The sequence below is a fragment of the Macrobrachium nipponense genome, chromosome 35 (genome assembly GCF_015104395.2).
Source record: "Macrobrachium nipponense isolate FS-2020 chromosome 35, ASM1510439v2, whole genome shotgun sequence".
NCBI lineage: Eukaryota > Metazoa > Arthropoda > Malacostraca > Decapoda > Palaemonidae > Macrobrachium > Macrobrachium nipponense.
The window spans coordinates 26,745,273-26,765,016 of NC_061096.1; the positions used below are offsets into that span (position 1 = coordinate 26,745,273).

The 19,744-nt window shown below is 35.3% G+C and overlaps 2 protein-coding genes across 10 annotated transcripts; both read left to right on the forward strand.

Moving 5' to 3' along the window:
- Window positions 1–68: 68 nt before the first annotated feature.
- Window positions 69–8,106, forward strand: LOC135208506 (lys-63-specific deubiquitinase BRCC36-like). 9 transcript variants are annotated; one of them, XM_064240765.1, is made up of 8 exons: window positions 69–207; window positions 2,643–2,776; window positions 3,879–3,977; window positions 4,453–4,558; window positions 5,216–5,304; window positions 5,994–6,125; window positions 6,340–6,448; window positions 7,455–8,106. In XM_064240765.1, the coding sequence occupies exons 2-8, from the start codon at window positions 2,663–2,665 to the stop codon at window positions 7,625–7,627; spliced, it is 822 nt and encodes a 273-aa protein (XP_064096835.1). In that variant the 5' UTR covers window positions 69–207; window positions 2,643–2,662; the 3' UTR covers window positions 7,628–8,106. The 9 variants fall into 9 exon arrangements, with proteins under 9 accessions (XP_064096835.1, XP_064096836.1, XP_064096832.1 ...); XM_064240766.1 differs by having other exon boundaries at window positions 70–207; window positions 2,646–2,776; XM_064240762.1 differs by lacking the exon at window positions 69–207 and adding an exon at window positions 332–398.
- Window positions 8,107–9,295: 1,189 nt separating this feature from the next.
- LOC135208508 (26S proteasome regulatory subunit 6B) lies at window positions 9,296–18,392 on the forward strand. Its single transcript, XM_064240771.1, has 4 exons — window positions 9,296–9,418; window positions 14,065–14,256; window positions 16,116–16,799; window positions 18,028–18,392. The coding sequence occupies exons 1-4, from the start codon at window positions 9,383–9,385 to the stop codon at window positions 18,364–18,366; spliced, it is 1,251 nt and encodes a 416-aa protein (XP_064096841.1). The 5' UTR covers window positions 9,296–9,382; the 3' UTR covers window positions 18,367–18,392.
- The last annotated feature ends 1,352 nt before the right edge of the window (window positions 18,393–19,744 follow it).

Here is a 19,744-nt window from a genome sequence, read left to right on the forward strand (position 1 = left end):
TAACCAGCATCACACTTTGCACGAAGCCTGGTGTGCGACAGACATTGTGTCACAGACTCACAGTACGGCATGAGAGGCCAACACTTAGGAACTGTTAACCATCCCAGAGAGTGAGCTGCTCCGTTGGGCCTTTGAAATCGAACAGTTTTGCGTTGATGGGGCTTTATCCAGTCCTGTGAGAGTTGATGTAATCAGCTCAGCAGTTTGGTAAGGCAATTTTGAATTCTAATGTTCAGTACCTGTTATCCAGAGACCAGAAACCCTCCACCTGCCTGTGTTCTAGATATGTAAACAACAATTGGAGTATACAGCAGATTCAGTTGTGGTTTTCTCAGTAATCATCGAAATGTATGAGGGATCCTTTCATTTTGTCTTTTTCTCAATTAGCATTGCTCCAGGTGAGTAAAGGTAACGGAATATGGCGTAGTACTTCCTGTTTCAAAGGACGCGTAGTGGTGACTGCAGTAATCAAAGGTCGGCATCCATAATTCCAAAGCTTTCTAAGGTTTCTGGAAAGTTAACCTTTAAGTCCTTATACAAACTAACTGCGCTAGAACTTACTTCCTGTAAAACTTTCATTAGATATCTATTGTTAGACAACCAAAATTGGTTTTGTTTTCCATGTATTTTTTTATTTTCAAAATTCTTCAGTAACTACCAAACGAGAAAATCTTGATGTTTGGCTACATGAGAATCCATCCGAGGAAAGACATTGATTATGGGGATAATCCTAAGAGTGCAATAAATATAGGTAATCGCTTAAATCACCGCTAAAATTTCTTCCATGAAATGTCTCCAGGATTATAAATCAAGAATTCGTTTTAGCAAGAACTTGGAAAAGCTGATGAGAGTTTATCCTATAAAGGTTACCAACTTTTGCAGAATTGTAGAAGTGCAAAATAACAGCATCCACGAAACTGAGAAAATAAATAAATAAATAAACAAGCACAAATAAAACGATCAAGGGAGCCATTTCAAAGACAAATCTCGCCTAATGCTACTACTACGTAGCTGTCAGTGACAGCGACTGTCAACACCTTAAGAAGGAAACAGAAACATCGATCAAGTACCTAAGTAGCTTTTATTCTTTGTTACATGAATTCCATTCGTAAAAATGGGCAAAAAAAGCTAGTTTAGAGATTTGATTAGAATTATACCATTTTCCTGTCCATATAAAGGGTCTGGTATTGTAGTTGATGGGCCTTAGCCTACACTACCTAGCCTAGGTAGTAAGTACTCTAGGTACCCGGATGGGGGTCTCGTGTCTATCCCCATAGTAGGTATAGGTATCTCTTCCTTTGGTTGATTATAGTGTGGTGATTCGTACCATTGTTAGGGTTGAATGCTGAGTACGGGATCATGAATTACTTTTGGGGGTGAGCGAAGCCCCCTCCAGCCAGGTTAGGACACTGCGTCCAAGGTAAGGCCCTCTTTCAGCCAGGTTAGGTTAGGGATAGGTAAGTCTGGTTAACTTATATTCCTTCCGAAGTGCCTACTAAAATAATGCGCATTACCTATGCTTACAGTAGACCTGACCCCCCACCCCCATTCTGCATTTGCCCCCATTTTTATATCAAAGAGTAAGGTTTGGAGAGAAAGCATAGTAGGTACCTATCTGCAGGTTTCAATAGGTATTGTTTTGGTAAGTCATGTGGTAGCAAGGGACGAGTTTGATTTAAAGTATTGTAGGAATAGTACAGAATGCTGGGTCCTTTTTTGGAAGACTCCAGCCAGCCACTTTTGCAATGGTTTTTCATGCAAAAATGGCTTGGAAATGATAGCGCACTAAAATAACATAAAAATGCCAACCTAAAATAACCCAGGGGTGCTTACTTTGGCCTCGTAACCTAGGGGTGTTTACATCGGCCTCGAGAGAGGGATCTGACTTGTTCTCTTCAAGCCTAACTCAGACACTAGAGCTTTTGGTTGTCATGGCACTATGATCTTTTTATTTATTCTTAATCAGTCATTTTGTAGCTGTTGGTCAGACGATTACATACTTTCAAAAATTAAAGGATTTTCCTGACAGCTCCTTTTTCTCTTCCCCGTAAATGTAGTCACTCATTTTTACTGTATATTCAGTTTCAATACTTGTTTCTACTCTTTGGGTGAAGATTAAATACTGTTGTCCATTGTATATTTAGCCCTTACCTTATACGCTACAGACTGTAGTCATACTAACAAGCTACTACTATGTACATGACTACTTGTTAGCTGAAATTGCACTGGGATTTTACTGCCAATGCAAAGGCAATTATTAAACCCATTTTTTGGGGAGATACAAATACCCCACTTTACAAAGTAAGTTTAATCAAGCTGACCGTACAAAGCTTTTAGATGGTCAGAAAACCCTCAATAACCATGTTGCAATGACAGAAGGACGAAGGAGCCCAAATGTTTGGACAGCAAGGTGGGCACCTCTGCTTTTTAACATATCTGGAAGAGGAACAGGTTCCCCTGGAAAGAGCCAAAATTTTATGGGTTTGTTTCAGAAAATTCCATTTTTCCAAAGAGTTTTAATTTTATAATATTGTAACACCTAAATATACTAGTAACTGAATTATCCAAGTACTGTACAGGGTAACATGATTTTTTGCTGTTATTTTGTGACATACGTATACTAATTTTATAATACTTTTTAGCAGGTACTACCCAAGGCAAGATGTGGGTATCAAGTGTAAAGTTGGCTGCTGATGCTTACTTGGTATGTCTTCATCATGCATTGACAACAGAAAAAGAAGAGGTTATGGGGCTTCTGGTTGGTCAGTTCAGTGAGGTGAGGCTAAAGAATAGTTCTTATAAAAGTTTTCCTTATACTTTATTATTTTTTCCAATACTTTTGTTTTTCACTGCCTGTTTCTTGTATCAACATTTGTATGTTAAAGACTTTTATTTGTAACTTCCTTTGATTGAAGCGATGTTGTCTTCTCTTTTGATTGATATATTCTTTAGACATTATGAAATGCATGAAATTTGGTGATTTGCCTGATTAAAATGAGTAAGGAAAGAGAATAAAAATGGCATCAAGTCACTCAAGTTTCCTTGAGCAAATGCTCTTAAGTGAGGGAAAATTACTGACTGACTGAATAAAAAATTACTGTTATTACCAGTTAGCAAGTGTAGATATATTAAGCTTGTAAATACAATACCGTAGTATCATAAGAAACCCATTACTTCATGATTGCTTTTATTCATTGTTATGCAGTTGTCAGTCACATCTCCATTGCAGAAGAGGAGTCCCAGATAACATGTGCCACCTTTAGCAAAACTTCATAATTATATTTACCAAATTTGACTGAATATCAGTATCAAAGAGAAGAGAATCATCAGTAGAATAGAAAATAGTTCGGTTGATGCAGCTATGATTTTCAACAGACCTTGTTTAAAAGAGGGCCCACTCCCCTCATATACAAAAAAACTTATGGTTTGTATATTTAGAAAAGAAATATAGTCTTTATTTTGCATTATGTAGCTTGCAGTAATTCCTCCCGTCAGCATTATATTTACTTACTCAGACAACCATGAATATGATGTTGACTCTAAAGAACATTCATATGGAAACTTTATCTCTTAATATCCAAGAGGCATCATCCCACCCCCCTGTGATTTATATAGTATCTTAGTTTGTAAGTTTTATATTAGTACATAATTTCATTATTCATGACCAAAAAGTGCATAGTATTTGCATTGTTTTTCAGCCTGTGAAGTGTCATGTTAACCATGGCCACAGAAGTTTATGTATTGAAGACATGCTATACCAAAGGTTTCCTTGTTATAGTTGGTTTATTTCATTGAAAGAGTAAAGTTCGTATTGCTATAAATCTAGCTATAGGTCTGATATGGTAGTAATTGCTGTAATTTAAGGTTGTTTTCCACAGGGAAGTGATGTTACATGTGATATCCATTCGGCAGTGACATTAAGACGATCTGACAAAAGGAAAGATAGAGTGGAAATATCTCCAGAAATGTTAATTGAGGTAAGTTCCCATTTCAAATAATGAAAGTTTTTAGTTGTGGTCATATTTAAAAAAAAATATATTTTGATTCTTTTGCAGATCCTTTTGTCATTGTTTTTCAGTTTTTTTCTTAAGAGTTACTGTAGTTGTCTTACTACAGTAAACAAACCTTTCTTTATTTATTTTTTTGCCCAACCCCAAAAGGTGCATCTGCCTGACTGCAGAGTCTCTTCAACAGTCAATTTTTTTATTTTTATTCTTTTAGAAATTTGCAAAATGATAATCCTCAGTTGTTGGGATTATTTTTTTCTTTGTGCCAATGTTTTTTTGATAACCAAGGTGAAAGTTATGTACTTGTATTACAAAAACTCACAGAATAGTATAGTGGAAAAATGTTAAATATAAAAAATCAGCACAGTAGGAAAGTCTAAAATTTATATAAATGGCAGGAAAAGTATTTATTGACCGTGTAAGTTATTATAAATATATTTTACAGGCTCAGCAGCGAGCAGAACAAATGTCAGCTACAAGTGGTTTGCAGCTTCACATTGTTGGGTGGTACCATTCACATCCTCACATTACAGTTTGGCCTTCTGATATAGGTTAGTCTTTCTGAACATTTCATATCAGGTTTTCCTATACTAGTCATGTAAGGTTTCTTTTGTACAAGGCTACAATTGTAATGGAATTCCCCTCTCCACTTTCCTCTGTCGTGTACACTTGTGCATTTGGCTGAAGTCTCCCTATATGGGCCTCCCTATTGGTCTCTATTTCCATGTCTACTTTTCTGACTTTATTCCATTCCCCTTCTCATCACATACCCATTATTTACTACATCTCTCAAGCCCTGAATCCTAGCATTTTGTAGTTACTCATGCAAAAATCTCCATCATATTTGTTCTTAATGCCATTGTCCCTGTTATATGGGGATTTACATGCCATATAGTATGTCTTTAGTAATAGGGGTAGTTATGTCTCAGGACAGAAATTGTTTTCCATACAGACACTTCACTAGTTTAAAATCTCCTTCATTCCACCACTTTTGATTTCTAACAGCTAGCTTATACCATGAAAGTGAGGAACTTTGCTATGACATTTGAAGACCAAAATTGTTATCCACATATAAGCGAAGGGTTTGTATGATAAATAAATTTTATATTATAGAGAATATTTTTCTTGGTATTGGATGAATTTGTAATAATATTTTGAAATAGCAACTTATATTATTAATTTTAGTATGAACTAAATTGATCTTACAGATTTGCAAACACAGGCGGGATACCAGCAGATGGACAACAGATTTGTTGGCCTTATTTTTTCAGTTTATAATGAGGATCCAAAAACTAAGGTAAGGAATAGGTTTGTTACTTTATTGTTGTTTTTATTGCTAGTCCAGGTAGAAAGAAATTTACATTACAAGCTGTAAAATAAGTTAGGCATCTATTGCTGTGAGGAATGACCCATGCCATAGTGGCATTCACTTCTTTACCTGGTCTGATCAGTGGCAGATGCGGTGCTGGTGTTTTTCATATGGCTTATCATTTTTGGATATCTGTTTTCCTTATTTGTTTCGCTAAAAACTCATCTCTTCATGATTAGTGTAAATGTAATTTCCAGGTTGTTGAGTAGCTCACACCCAGCTTTAGTTTTACTCTTGCATTTTCAGTTTCTGGCTCTTTTGAATTTTGAATTTAATTTTTCACTATATTTTTTCTTACTGCTTTGAATTTCCCCTTGGTGAACATTTCCTTTTTAGTCTTTTACAAAAGTCTTATAAATGTTTAACCTTGAGAGACAGTTACTGGTAAGCAGCATTTGAAATGTATCAGTTGTTTACTGCTTAAAGTTCACCACACAGGGTAAGTTAGTTCTAGACTTGTTGCATACTACTGTTTTGAGTGATATATTTTGACTGAGAAAGTTTGAGGTTTCTTCATTACTGAAGGTCACCAAACACACCAAATTATACCGTTTATTCCAAGAGATATATATATAATTTTAGTGCCCAAGTATTTATTCCATATAATTTATGTTCAGATGGGAAATCATCAAGTAACCTGCTTCCAAGCTACTAATCAAAGTCCTGAAGGAGAACCACCTCAATATGTCCGATTGTCAGTACCACTAGAAATAACGCCCACTCCATCACTTGAAGTTAATAATCAGGATGTAAGTCAGTGTGCTTTGAAATGATATTAGTATATGAGTTCTGATTCTTGTTATTTAGACTAGATTTGATCTCAATATAAGATAATAGTTTTATAATTTCATCAGAAATATATTCTGTGCTGAGGTAAATGTTTCTATGTAACAAAATTTTTCAGCCATTTTAGTTAGGGAACATTTGAATGTGAATCATTAGCAGTGTATTTTATTTCATCAGGCTCTAGAAAATCTTTGTGCAACTCTGTTTGAAGAGCAGAGAGAAGTTCTTGAAGCATCTCGTGAGCTAGCAGACAAGCAACCTTTGGACCACCTACACAATGCTGCAGGTTAGTTAGACTGTAGTCATTCTTTTTATGTAATAAGTAGTTTAGTATTTCCTTTTTATTATACAACACTTTCTTAGGGAAGTTGTATTATTTTTTACAATATTCTTTTTTTTTAATACTATTTCTTATTGCTTCCTTATCAGTGTACAGCACATCTCATGGTCTGGCCATATGTATAAGTGGCAAAATCTAAAAAGACTTAAAGCCCCTTTTATACAGTCTACATATGAAAATTAAAAGATCTTGCACAACCAACACACACAACATATGTCTAGCATAGCTCCTTATACAGTTAGTACAGTATGGACATATACAGTCAGTCCTCAACTTAATCAGAATTTGAAAACAATTGGGAAATATGAGAACGCCTTAGAAATATATAAAAAAATCTCTTGAAGGTTGAAAATTTGACATTTTTTACTAGAAATTTGTAATTTAATAAAAATCTAAACCTTTATACATGTGTTCTCCAATAATTCAGTTTTTTCATCAAGCCATCCAAGAAATAAACGCAGCAAATATCCTTGTTAAACTACTTGTACATAATGATAATGGTAAAAAAAGCAAAAGTATGCTGTTTTACGTTTCTGAAATGTATAACAACTTATGTAAAATTACTAATAATCCATTAATTAAGTACTAATGTGTTTTACACTGTATTACTTATGCTTGACGTCACTGTGACATCATTACTTATGCTTGATGTCACTGCTCTGTAATTGTTCTTTATAAAACACTATTATTCATTACAAGTTTGTTTCAATTTATGTAATTGCTGCCAGTCAATTGCTGGAATAGGTTATGTATTTCTGTACTTTATCAATTTAGCTTTTTACTCTCTCAAACGTACCTACTATTCATAATCTTATGTGGTTGTATTTTATGTAAGTGGTGAAATGTAAAAGAGAAATCAATATATTACACAATTATGATTAAGAATGCGAAAAGGTAAACATTTTCCTATATTTTTTAAGTGTTAATTGTGTGGCACTCTCCTTTTTAACAGTGATGGTTCGTAGTGTTTGTGGTTTGAGCAGCTCTGTTCTTGGCCCCTTGGTATCAACAGTAGAAGACCGAACACAGCGAATGCACATCATGACACAGATTCTTAAGCAGGAAGCAGATTATTTAAGAAAAAAATTGAAAGACAAAAAAATATCTGCATCAGTTATGGGATGAAAGGCTTTTTGATCTAAGATAGTCAGATTGTGTTAAGCAGTAATGATAACTTAATATTTTTTGTCCTTCAACCCTATAGTGTTTATTTTTGTGATTGGATATATGACTTGTAAAGATATTGATGGTATTCAGAATGACATAAAAAGGCTCTAGAAAACATTGTAATTCTGTGGAATGAGATAATCATATGTTCTAGTATTTAGTAAATTTTGTATGATCATCTCTAGGAAAAAATTGTAAATGAGTTACACAATGAGAAATACTGACAGAAAACTAAGGAAAATATGGTAAAATTTTTTCATGATTTGGTTTTATCCAACCTTTCATTTTTTATACAAAACAGTTTTCATTTATCTTTCCATAGTGTGCTTGAAGAAAAATTTAATTAATTTCTGTTTTGGCCATATTTAAATGGATTTTGTTTTTATAAATTTGACAGACTGCTGTAGTACTGTATTTATATAAAAAGGTTTTTGTCACTTAGTTTTTAATTGTTAACTTTTCCTTTATGTTTTTGTATTGTAATGTACAACCCTCATGTTTTACTGGAGCTTAATACTTGAAAATATTAAGGCTGACATGTGCTGCGTTACTTTAAAAGACAAAATTATGACGTGTCGTAGATGAATACTCCCATACCACTTGAACTTTCTGTACTCTGCAAACCATGATGACATTCACATGTTTACTTGCCAGGTAAATGTTCTGGTTAACTGTTCTATTTCGTGTTATATCTCTATACCAAATAATAATGTTAGTACAGCAGAAGTCTTGTACTAACAAGTAATTTAGAAAAATAAAAATCTAATGAACTACAAATAGTACAGCTTGTGCAAAAAAAGTGCCAAATTCATTACACAAAGAAGAATACAGGAAATTACTTCTGTACCTTTGGCAATGTGACTCAGCAAGATATGGTCCAGGCCTATTTATCCAGAATCATTTGGCAACAGCAAATGATTCCATCTTGTCAAGAAAGGAATCACTTATCAAAAACATTGTTAGACAAATAACCGGGAATAAGATAAACAAACATTAAAACCTAGCAGTTTATTCGCCTGCCAAAAAGTGAAGCTGTTCAAGTATTCTAAACTAAAAATAACAGAAAAAAATGTTCAGATGAATTTCACAATACAGTGTTTTGGACCCAATTTTCTTTATTATTTACACAAAAGTTAATACCTAAAGCATCTGCAAAAGCCGTAATGGTGGATAACTTAAAACTTAACAAAGCAAAATAAAATAAAAGTAGGCTCAAGTAGATCACCTAAAAGCTTCATGTATAACAAATAATGAATATGAAAGGAAGCTGTAATTAATACAAAAGAAACATTTGGGTATTAAGTGATGAACCCAAAACGTATGGAACAGAAATATCTCAAGAGACCTTCCTGAGCCACATACTACAGGGTGTCCATAAAGTCCTAGTACCATTATAAGTGTATATTGCTCAGAATGGTACTGGGACTTTATGGACACCCTGTATAGAGTTAGATTGGTTCACTATAACGTATGTGAAATGATCAGTATAATACGAATTAATGCAGCATATTTACAATGTCATGTTAAAAAAAGAAAATAAATAGTAAAACTTATTTTTATATGTATAATAATGGTAAATTTAAAGATCTTTTTATATATTTTGTGTGTTTTTCGAAAGATGTGCTACCAGTTTGACACTTCTGAAAGGTGTACCGCAATTGTTTACATGAGTAAGAAGTCGAAAGTTTGTGGCCAGGCAAAAGTTCACCAGTCATGGAAGAAATAGGGATCAGCGTCGCTACCGAGAAGGTAAAATTATGGTGTATTTTAGTTTAAAAATTGCATAAGTTAAATATATTCAAGATATAGAGTTCGTGGAGTGCGAGACTGATGCAAAATTAGGTCAAACTAACTCGGCTAGGGATGTTTTGATGGAAGGCACCCTCGAAGGCTAGACTTCCATTAATTTGCTTGAACTCGCTTGACTTGTTGACTTATGATACGTTGATATCAACAAAGAAAAGTTATTTACGGAATTAATGGCTATTTAACGACGAAGTAATTGTAAATGTGGTCACACAGATATGTTTCATACCTTAAAGCCGGGGATCCGTAACGTCGAAACCTGATCGGTTTGCTTAGGGAGGTTAAGGATTTCTTGGCCTTTGGTTTAAATTTTATATTTCTTTCTTGGTTTCAATTTAATATTTCTTTCCTGGCTTAAATTTGATAGGGTAGATCACCACGGCAGGCCAACCAGGCCACCTACATTCAACGCTTGCCACCCTCCGAAAAAGTACATTATAACGCGTCCTGACACCCGAGATGGGCATCAGTCGCGACTTGTTGTTGGTGAGAAACGGAGCTAAAGACCTGTACTCTCCTTTCGAAGTAAGTATTTTCTCCAAAGTTAGAAATTAAGGCCAAATTTTAAGATTTAAACAGGGTACTGAAAACGGTCTCAAACGTAGTGCAAATCTCACCAAAACGCGTTCAACATTATTACTTACAACTCGAGGTATTTAGAAGATTGATGCCATCTCGATGTTTACGGAGTAGCTTGTGTCAATAAACTAACCATTTCCTGTGATAAATCCGCACACCACTTGTGCCCACAGACGCTGGAGCACTTTCATCACAACAATCGAAACACGATTTCTCACCAACAAACAAGCCAGGAGTAAACAGCTGTTTTGGTAGAAGATGACGAGAAGCGTGCTCTTAGCTAATTTTTAAATAAGTAGTAAAACATCAATATTTTACATATTTATGATGATTAATTTGAAAATATTCGTTATTGAAAAAGTAACTCGACTCTGACTCAAATTTAAGTAATTATTTTTCTGAATTAGAACGTTCTTTTAAGTTCTGTATTATGACGTCACGACATCTTGACTTTCGTACCTATTGTAAATAATTGCTATACTCAACTGTCATTGCAGAACAGTTTACCAGTTATTCATGCAGATTGTTATCAGCTATACATGTAATTGTTATAATCGTAATGCGCATATATATCTTTATTATTTACTTTTTGGATATATGAAGATGTTTTACTGCTGGATTATCGCCGTAGTGTGACGCAATCGTTTTCGGTCCATGGGCCTCTGTCTGTTTTCGCACCATAAGAAATTATGGGGCCGAATTTGCAATGACCAGAAAGTCGTTAAAAGAGGAAAGTTAGCATTGAGGGGCATATGTTTTGACTGAGAAAAATACAAATTTATTCAATATCTAGCTTGTAAAAAATACTTGGTTATGAAAACTTGATTGACAACTAGCAGCATGTCTACTATGGGTTTCAGAGACAGTGCAATCACGTTTTTGGGCAATACCTATTTCTGTAACGAACACTCGTAACAGAACGAGATTTTGCTATAGTGCATTACACCCAGTGCCGTAATTTATAAGGGTATCGTGAATCACTAATCGTAAAGAATAACGACACTTGTCCTTGTACCAAGAGACAAAAACTCCATTATGCAGAAATGGATACGAACACACGTATAAAGCTCCACCTACCCTCTCCCCACCCCCCACCCCTCCACCGCCATCCCTTTTCTTCTTCGTTCCTCTGCCTTCCTTTCTCTCTCTCTCTCTCTCTCTCTCTCTCTCTCTCTCTCTCTCTCTCTCTCTCTCTCTCGTTGCCATTCGGTATGTGTTGACCTCCAAACTGGGTATAAGACTACACACAAAACGTTGAAATTGGTGAAATTAGGCTATGTATTGGAAGTATATATACATAAATATTCAAGCAATTTTTATCATTATTGCATTACTATGACAACTAGAATTCATGGAAACAGTTTATAATAATGGAACGGCGTATGTGTGAAGCCTCCACTAATGTGGCAACGATGATTTTGCCATTCTTAGCATGCAAACATTAAAGGTTACATTTATTTCTGGCATACGATTATTAAAGAAATTCAAAATACTAATAAAGACTGAAAATCACATGAAAGTGCTAGCGAAAAAGAAAAAAAGCAAAAAAAAAAAAAACATGTATATAATTCACTTTTCCGTAGTCGTTCCTCTATGCATTTTTCCGTATTCGTTCCTCTATGGTTTTCGGCAGCCAGATGTACAAAAACGTTAGAACATTTGATTTTATCTACTTTAGAAATATCTGTAATTTTTTCGGGGTAATTTGGTTGCAAAAAAGGGATAATATACATGAATTAAATCAAAATTTTTAAATAACAAGTAAATTTAAACTAAATAACGAGTAAAGTAAACAGTTTAGGGAATAAAAATTTGCAGTTTCGTCGTCTGTCGTCGTCTGCTGTTCATAATTGTGTGTATGGCGCGCGCGCTTAGAAACCAGAAACAGCAATGGGTTTAAAGTGCAATGTGGAGTGAACTGAGACCAAAATGTGTATAATAACAATCAAATAAGCACTGTGGAGTTTCAGTTGTGATGGCAGTAAGGATAAAAACCACCGATTACAAGGTAAGAATGAATTCAGTTCAAACCATAACCCCGGGAATAACAAGTTTCATACTTTCACTAATATAGGCAACAAAATGTTGTTTTATTGTGCTGATTACAACTGCAATCTTGAGTAAGATCAATAAACGTTACATATATACGCTAACATTGTTCAAATGGGTGCTGGGAAGGCTGGGGAAAGATGGTGGCCATCACTGATCAGAACCTTCCATGAAAAACGTAGCCGCCATATTGGATTTCAAAACTGCCTTGAAAACATATTTTACGAAGAGCTCACATGCTTATTTTAGTTCGTGTGGGGCTTTCATATATCACATTATGTTGACGAAACTTCAATCTTTTAAATGGTATGCTTAGAGTTGCAATTGTATTCTTGTTTCACCAATTAAATATCGAGTGAATAAGACCCGTCCACCGTGATGAGGGTTGGCCTGCCGTGGTGATCTACCCTACTTTTTGCCTGGTTTAGATTTTATATTTATTGCCTGGTTTAGATTTAGCTAATATTTCTTCCCTGGTTTAAGTTTTATATTTCTTTCTTGGTTTAAATTTTTTATTTCCTTTCCATGCACCTAGCCCTAGACCCACTACTTCTGATTGTCAAAATTTAGTATGTACTAAAAAAAAAAAAAAAAAAAAAAAAATTAGCTAACTTAGGGCACCAGGCTCTCTCTTAGCGCATGATATTGATGTGAAAAAGTTCCATAAACTTTCATAACATGAATCAGAACTAGGGTAGTTTGCATAACTGCAGTAAGCAGTTACAGCTCCTAAAATACGACTCCAAATGACAAATTGCCTAGAATAAAAGTTGTTCAGCATGGCGAATTCTACCCGAAAACTTACCACCCAACAATTTTTTCTTTGGAACGTATCTTTTTCTAAGTACTCAGTCGATCTTAACCCTGAGGCTAGCACGTGCAGGGAAACAATACCTCTTGCCAAAACAAACGAGCATGCCAAGAATATTTAAAAATGTGGATAAGGCGCAGAGCGCCGTTCCGCCACGTTCTTACTGACAGCACACATTAATAAACTTTCCCCTTGAAAATCCGTGGCTTGCAGATATTTTTTCCTTTGAAAATCTGTGGTTCGCAGATATTCACTCGCTCCCAGAACTATCAGTAGGATTGACAACTTCAGACTGGTCAGGATCTTCCCTAGATGTTGAAGGCCACTGTGTTTCAAAGTTTGGAGGGTTAACCAGTGGTTCACAAACAAAATTAACTTCCATTGTGGAAGTTGAGAACCTTTGAGGAAGGTACCTTTGCAACAACTAACCAAGAAATTACGTCTCCACCTTTTCTTTGTCTTTGTAAGTTTCATTGTAGCAGATCAATACCATTGCTGATTTTGGAAAAATTGCAATGATAGACTACAGAGAATTAGGTAAAACATTTTTCTGAAGATAAACAGTTTATCTGTGTGAGGAGGATAAATTTCAGTGTGAAATATAGCTATGCTACAGTAATCCTTGGAGCAAAATGAACACTACTGAACCAAATGCCCCATTGACTACAAACTGAATAAAGCTTTTTCAAGCAACACCTGATTTCCAAAATCCCACATAATTTATGAAACTTAAAATAAAACATCCAATCATGTTTCAGCATTTTCCCTTGTACCCACAGTTCCGGGTTGAAGTATTCCATATACCCGCAGTTCAGGATTAAATTACAGAAAACATTCTAGATATATAATTCTTCTTACCCACCCTTAAATAAACAAATTCTGATTAGGAGCTCCCCTCCCATGAAAGTGTTAATATAAGCTGGGACTAGTTACATTTACTCATGTCAGTGAAAAGGGATTTGGAACTGGTCCTGTTTTTCATGGTAATCATTTCCCATGAAGATCTGTTTGTTCTTTTTCTGGACTCCTGTTAGTCCAAGATGTATGATCTTGTCCAAGTTGAAATTTGATAGATTTTACTTTGGTCACGCTTATGTTTTTTCACAGTATGTTAACTTGAATATTTAAGTAATAATTTTGTATTTTACAGGTCGAAGAGACCACAGATGTAAAAGGTCCAGCTGTTGGAGGACTTACTATGGTCAGCGATGAGTCGGCAAGAGACGAGTATAATACATACAAGAGATTACTTCAAAACCTTGAGTACTTACGTGTACAAGAGGATTATATTAAAGATGAGCTACAAAATTTGAAAAAAGAATATAGACATGCACAGGAGGAGGTACAAACTTGCTTGTGTTTCTGTTTGCCAGTCATTTGTAGTTTAGGTTATTAATGTTTGATAGTTACTTTTCTTAAGTTTTGGGGGGATGTCATCCCCTATCAGTTTATCAAACTCATCATTCAGCAGCGTTGAAATAATTTTAAGCATTTATATCCCATCCTGATTGTGTACTTTTTAAGTCTCCTGTAGGAAATTTTGCTTACTCTTTCTTCTCATTTGTCAAGTACTCGAAGTTATCATCATCATCAAAACCATTACATTAGTTGTTCCTTTTGTGGTCCTCTTTTCATTGTCATCCATTTCCCAATCCTATCATGTAAAACCAGAAGTAAATGATCTAGTAGCATCCTCTTTAGTTTGTAACCCATGTGCTGTGCTTTTTCTAGCTTGGCTGCTATCAGTTATCCATTATAATTATTTTTTTCTCTGTCTTTTCTCTAGCTCCTTTCCCAGTACGTATTACCGTAACATGTCCAAGAAGTCTTATCGCTGCATAACTTCCACATAGCAGTGCATACCCTTTCCCATTATTGTAAGCCTTTACTTTGTGGTCTTATCTCCTTACTTTTTTCTTGTGTTCAAATAAGCCAATAGATGATTGGTTTGTTTATCATTCCAGTACGACTTTCTTTTCAGATTTTAATTTCTCCATCTTCATCTCTGAATACTTTGCCCCCTAAAATCTTTTCTATTTTTCCTCAGCCACATGTAGGTTTGAAATCTTGAATACTATTTTTATTTTCCTTCTGCTGTTTTGAAATTCTGATTCCATTCCTCCCAACTCTTCCTCTTTCCTGGTGCCACATGACTTTTATCCTACTTCCTTTTCACAATAATCATCCCTATCTTCTTCCTTGCCTGTTTTTCCATAGCTTTCAATCTGTGAGTTTCCTTCCCAACACCCTTTTGTACTTATTGACTCTACCACCGTGTCTCTCTTTCTTTATAATCCTTTCCTGACTTTACTTTGCATACTTTTGCTGTGCCATATTTTGCATCCATCCTTTCAGTGCTTCACCAACCAATCCGTGGCGCTGTATTTGCTGACATGGTTTCTCATTCCTTTCTTTCATGTTTTTATTATTTTGGTTAACTTGCTCTGTTTTAGCTTGCAACTATAACTGGTTCACTTAAGGTAGATTCTTGGGTGAGCCCTACGCCTACGAGACGTTCGTTTGGCGGACGCTGATTGGCTGGGAGCTGCCTGGTACCAGCCAATCTGTGGCCTCCAAACAAACTTCTCGTAAGCATTTGGCTCATCCAAGAATCTACCTTAAGTGAACCAGCTATAGTATCTTGTGTTAAGCATATACTTCCAATGGTACAAGGTGCAATCTTTTACATTGATACCATCCATACTTTCCATTATCATAAAGATCAGTTCATGTATGTTATCATGAACTGGGCTTCTTAAACATGGTCTTAAGCAAAATTGATCCTTGTCTATGTCAATTACTCACATTACTTCTTTCTTTTGATTTCTTTTTCCATAGATAAATGTTCTTATAACATCTTCAAAATCAGGTCTGTCTGTTCTTGTGTGTTAAGTTAGGTTTCCTCTGTCAGTATCCCTCCAGATTGTGGCACTTTCATTACTTACTTCCTGAGCACAACAAATGGCCATGTTTATTCTTGTTAGCATTTTGACATCTTCCAGTCTTTTTTTTCCTCCACATAGTTTCCATAATTACAGTATTGGTTTTTAATTACTATAATGATCATGCTTTATTTTTTTGTTTTTCCAAGAGATTCTGTGCATATACCACCTACATAAAACCTGCCAAGTACTATATCAAGTCACATGATAGACTTCAGGGTAAACATGCCTTCATTGATTGTAATTTTTTCTTTTTCAGGTTAAGCGTATTCAGAGTGTACCACTAGTAATCGGTCAGTTCTTAGAAGCTGTAGATCAAAATACTGGAATTGTTGGATCTACTACTGGCTCTAATTATTATGTGAGAATATTGAGTACTATTGACCGAGAATTACTCAAGCCTTCAGCATCAGTTGCTCTTCACAAACACAGCAATGCATTAGTAGATGTTTTACCACCGGAGGCAGATTCCTCTATCTCAATGTTGCAGGCTGATGAGAAACCTGATGTAACCTATTCAGACATTGGAGGTCTAGACATGCAAAAGCAAGAGATACGTGAGGCTGTCGAGTTACCTCTTACTCACTTTGATCTCTACAAACAAATTGGAATTGACCCACCCAGAGGTGTGTTGATGTTTGGGCCCCCTGGGTGTGGCAAAACTATGTTAGCAAAAGCTGTTGCTCACCACACAACTGCGTCGTTCATCCGTGTTGTGGGATCTGAGTTTGTTCAGAAGTATTTAGGAGAAGGACCACGTATGGTTCGAGATGTCTTTCGGCTCGCAAGGGAAAATTCTCCAGCAATTATATTTATTGATGAAATTGATGCCATAGCCACCAAGAGATTTGATGCACAAACTGGAGCAGATCGAGAAGTCCAGCGGATTCTTTTGGAACTTCTTAACCAGATGGATGGTTTTGATCAGACTACAAATGTTAAGGTACGTATTCGTGGTCTTTTATTTTACATACAGCCTTAATCCTCACTAGGGATAAGCAATGACTCACATAGCTGTGACCTTTGAGGTAGCATTGTTTTTCCCCTGGAAATTTTAAATAATTGTTAAAACAATTCTACAATGTGCAGAACAGTGGTTTGCTTGTGTGTAGTAATAAAATTATAAGAATGTGAAGGATGAGAAGGTTAATCTACATGTATCTTGAGGGAATTGAGCATTTTTTCACTTCATGTGAAAGCGCCTTAGTGGTGTGGTTGGTATGGTGTTTGCGCCCCACCTCGGTGGTCGCAGGTTCGAGTCTCGACCATTCCATTGAGGAGTGAGAGATGCGTATTTCTGGTGATAGAAGTTCACTCTCAGCGTGGTTCGAAGTCACGTAAAGCCGTTGGTCCCGTTGCTGAATAACCACTGGTTCCATGCAACGTAAAAACACCATACAAACAAACACTTCATGTGAATCATATACCCTGGCATATTGCTATGAAATGAAGTGTTATCAAAAGTTGCTGGAATATTTTAACTCAACATTATTTAGGTATATACTTCTCAAGTCTTAATACAACAGCACACTGTTCTTGCTTTTAGTTAAACCATACATGTAAAGCAAGATTTTCACTGGTAAAATGTTAGTGTGAGCAGTGATAAGAAATTTTTGGATACTTACATTTCAGTATTACTGTTATATATGAGGTGTAAATATAAAAGCAGAAGAAAGTCAGTGATGCTGTATCTGATGTAAAGTAGCCATACAACTCATTTGATACCTCAAGGGTGTGGGTTTGATGAGGGGTGATGCCTGACAAGTTCAAAGACCTATAACTGAGTTTAGGAGAATTATCTGCAAAATGCATCTTGTCTAGAAGGGTAAAGGGTAGCCCCATAGAATTCATCATCATCATGTACCTTATTAGTAAAAAAATTTGTTTAGTTGATGGATTACTATTTAGTTAAGACAGTAACATAATGCTTAAATTGATCCTAGATGGCTTTTGTTTCTGTAAAAAAAAAAAGGCGGGCGTTAGTAATACAAGTTACTTTAAATCTGGTATTTTCAGGATCTACTTTGTAATTTAATGTGTTTCTATTATTGTAACAATGGTGCAATTTACTGCACCTTCAAGCTACAGTGAGGTTTAAAGCCACTTTTACCCTTTTGCTATGTATTACATATCTGGTGGTTTACAGTTGTTTTTAAACTTCATTGTTACAGGTTATAATGGCTACAAACCGAGCAGATACCTTAGATCCAGCATTACTTCGTCCTGGTCGTCTAGATCGTAAGATCGAATTTCCAATGCCGGATAGAAGACAGAAACGTCTAATTTTCTCCACAATTACTGGACAGATGAATTTGAATGAAGATGTTGATCTCGAAGATTATGTTGCCCGACCTGACCGTATATCAGGTGCAGACATTAATGCCATCTGTCAGGAAGCCGGCATGCATGCAGTGAGAGAGAACCGTTATATAGTCTTGGCCAAGGACTTTGAAAAGGCTTACAAGAATAATGTTAAAAAGGACGAGTCAGATCATGAGTTTTATAAGTAATATTTCCAAATTAGCTACTTCCCTTTTTCATATCCTTTACAATATAGAATTAGATTGTGTCTAGAGATCCCTAAATACAGTTTCCAACCTTTTTTATTATCGATAAAGTTCAAGAGAATGTATAATTATGTTTTAGTTTTTATACAGATACTGTCTTTTTGTTCTTTTTATTCAGGTATCATCTGCTTATTTTATTATATTAATTTTTGTCATTTGTACAAATAAAAGGGCCAGAATTTCTTCATAACGTAATGATTACTTTTGCAGCAACTGTGCGGAAGTCATGACATCTAGGTACTGTGTTACAATTAATCCCTTCTTAGCATGTTAACTTATTTTTGACCAATAAATTATGGTATTTTTGGGTGAAGATTTAGTGATGTATTATTTCCCTTACGAAGGTATGGTATTCTTTTGCTTTCAGATGTGTTTGCTGAATGTGCAGTGAAGGCAAATTATTTTTTCTTTTAGTATGTGTTTGTAGGTTTAAGTAGTTAATACCATATATTGAATTGTAAAACAAGGTTGTGTTTAAAACTCCTCAAATTAAAAAAATCTTTTGTAAATAAGATCTCATTACTCTTGTAAATGTGTATTGATCAAATGATTATTTGAATAAAAAAAGTATCGGTACTGATTTCTTAATGGTTTCTCATAATTAGTCATATGTTGATATGAGTCTAATCATACAACTTGGTGTTTTCTGATAACCAAATTTGTACTATTATAATAATATTAATAATCTCTAGAATGGAATGTTCATTGTAAGAAGAAGAAAGAAATAATGATAAGCATACAAACATATGTAGGGTAATAGTGCATGAGGTGTAAAAGTACTATAACTGCCTTTCAGAAATTTAACTATTCTTCGGGCCGAATTTTGGCAGCTGAACATTAAAAAGAATAAGAAACTTTATGTACAATGTTGATTGTTTTGACAATTTGGACGTGACCTAGTTTGGATGCTGACGCACAGCGAGTGAGCAGATAACCGTTTCTTCAGGAATCCCCGTTTGAAACTGCTTTTGGGAAGAGGACTAACCAGACTAGCTTCTAATGAGAGTCTTAAATCATAATTTCAGCATGATTGCCTCACTATTAAAGGGGAAGTTGCTGACATTTGAGAATCTGAATTACTGTACGTGGCATTAATACTGTAGTACCGTCATTTCACGTCAAGTTCTTTAATACTAAATATGTAAGCTGTCTAGAATCATCATTCATCTCTTTAATTTGAAATGACATTCATGTTTAGCACTACAATCTTGAGAACTTTCATTCAATTTAGACCAAACATTGCAGACTTTGCAGGCAGTCACTCTGTTCTCTGTCTGTTGGAATGTAGGTATTGCTTATAAAGTTCTTTGGGACACTGACA

Excerpts from the sequence above, each read along its gene's own strand:
- LOC135208506 (XM_064240761.1), top strand. The coding sequence starts at position 2,370 with ATGACAGAAGGACGAAGGAGCCCAAATGTTTGGACAGCAAGGTGGGCA. Across the intron at positions 5,305-5,993 it reads ATGAGGATCCAAAAACTAAG|ATGGGAAATCATCAAGTAAC; the intron begins GTAAGGAATAGG and ends ATTTATGTTCAG. Across the intron at positions 6,126-6,339 it reads TTGAAGTTAATAATCAGGAT|GCTCTAGAAAATCTTTGTGC; the intron begins GTAAGTCAGTGT and ends TTATTTCATCAG.
- LOC135208508 (XM_064240771.1), top strand. The coding sequence starts at position 9,383 with ATGGAAGAAATAGGGATCAGCGTCGCTACCGAGAAG. Across the intron at positions 9,419-14,064 it reads TCAGCGTCGCTACCGAGAAG|GTCGAAGAGACCACAGATGT; the intron begins GTAAAATTATGG and ends TGTATTTTACAG. Across the intron at positions 16,800-18,027 it reads ATCAGACTACAAATGTTAAG|GTTATAATGGCTACAAACCG; the intron begins GTACGTATTCGT and ends TCATTGTTACAG.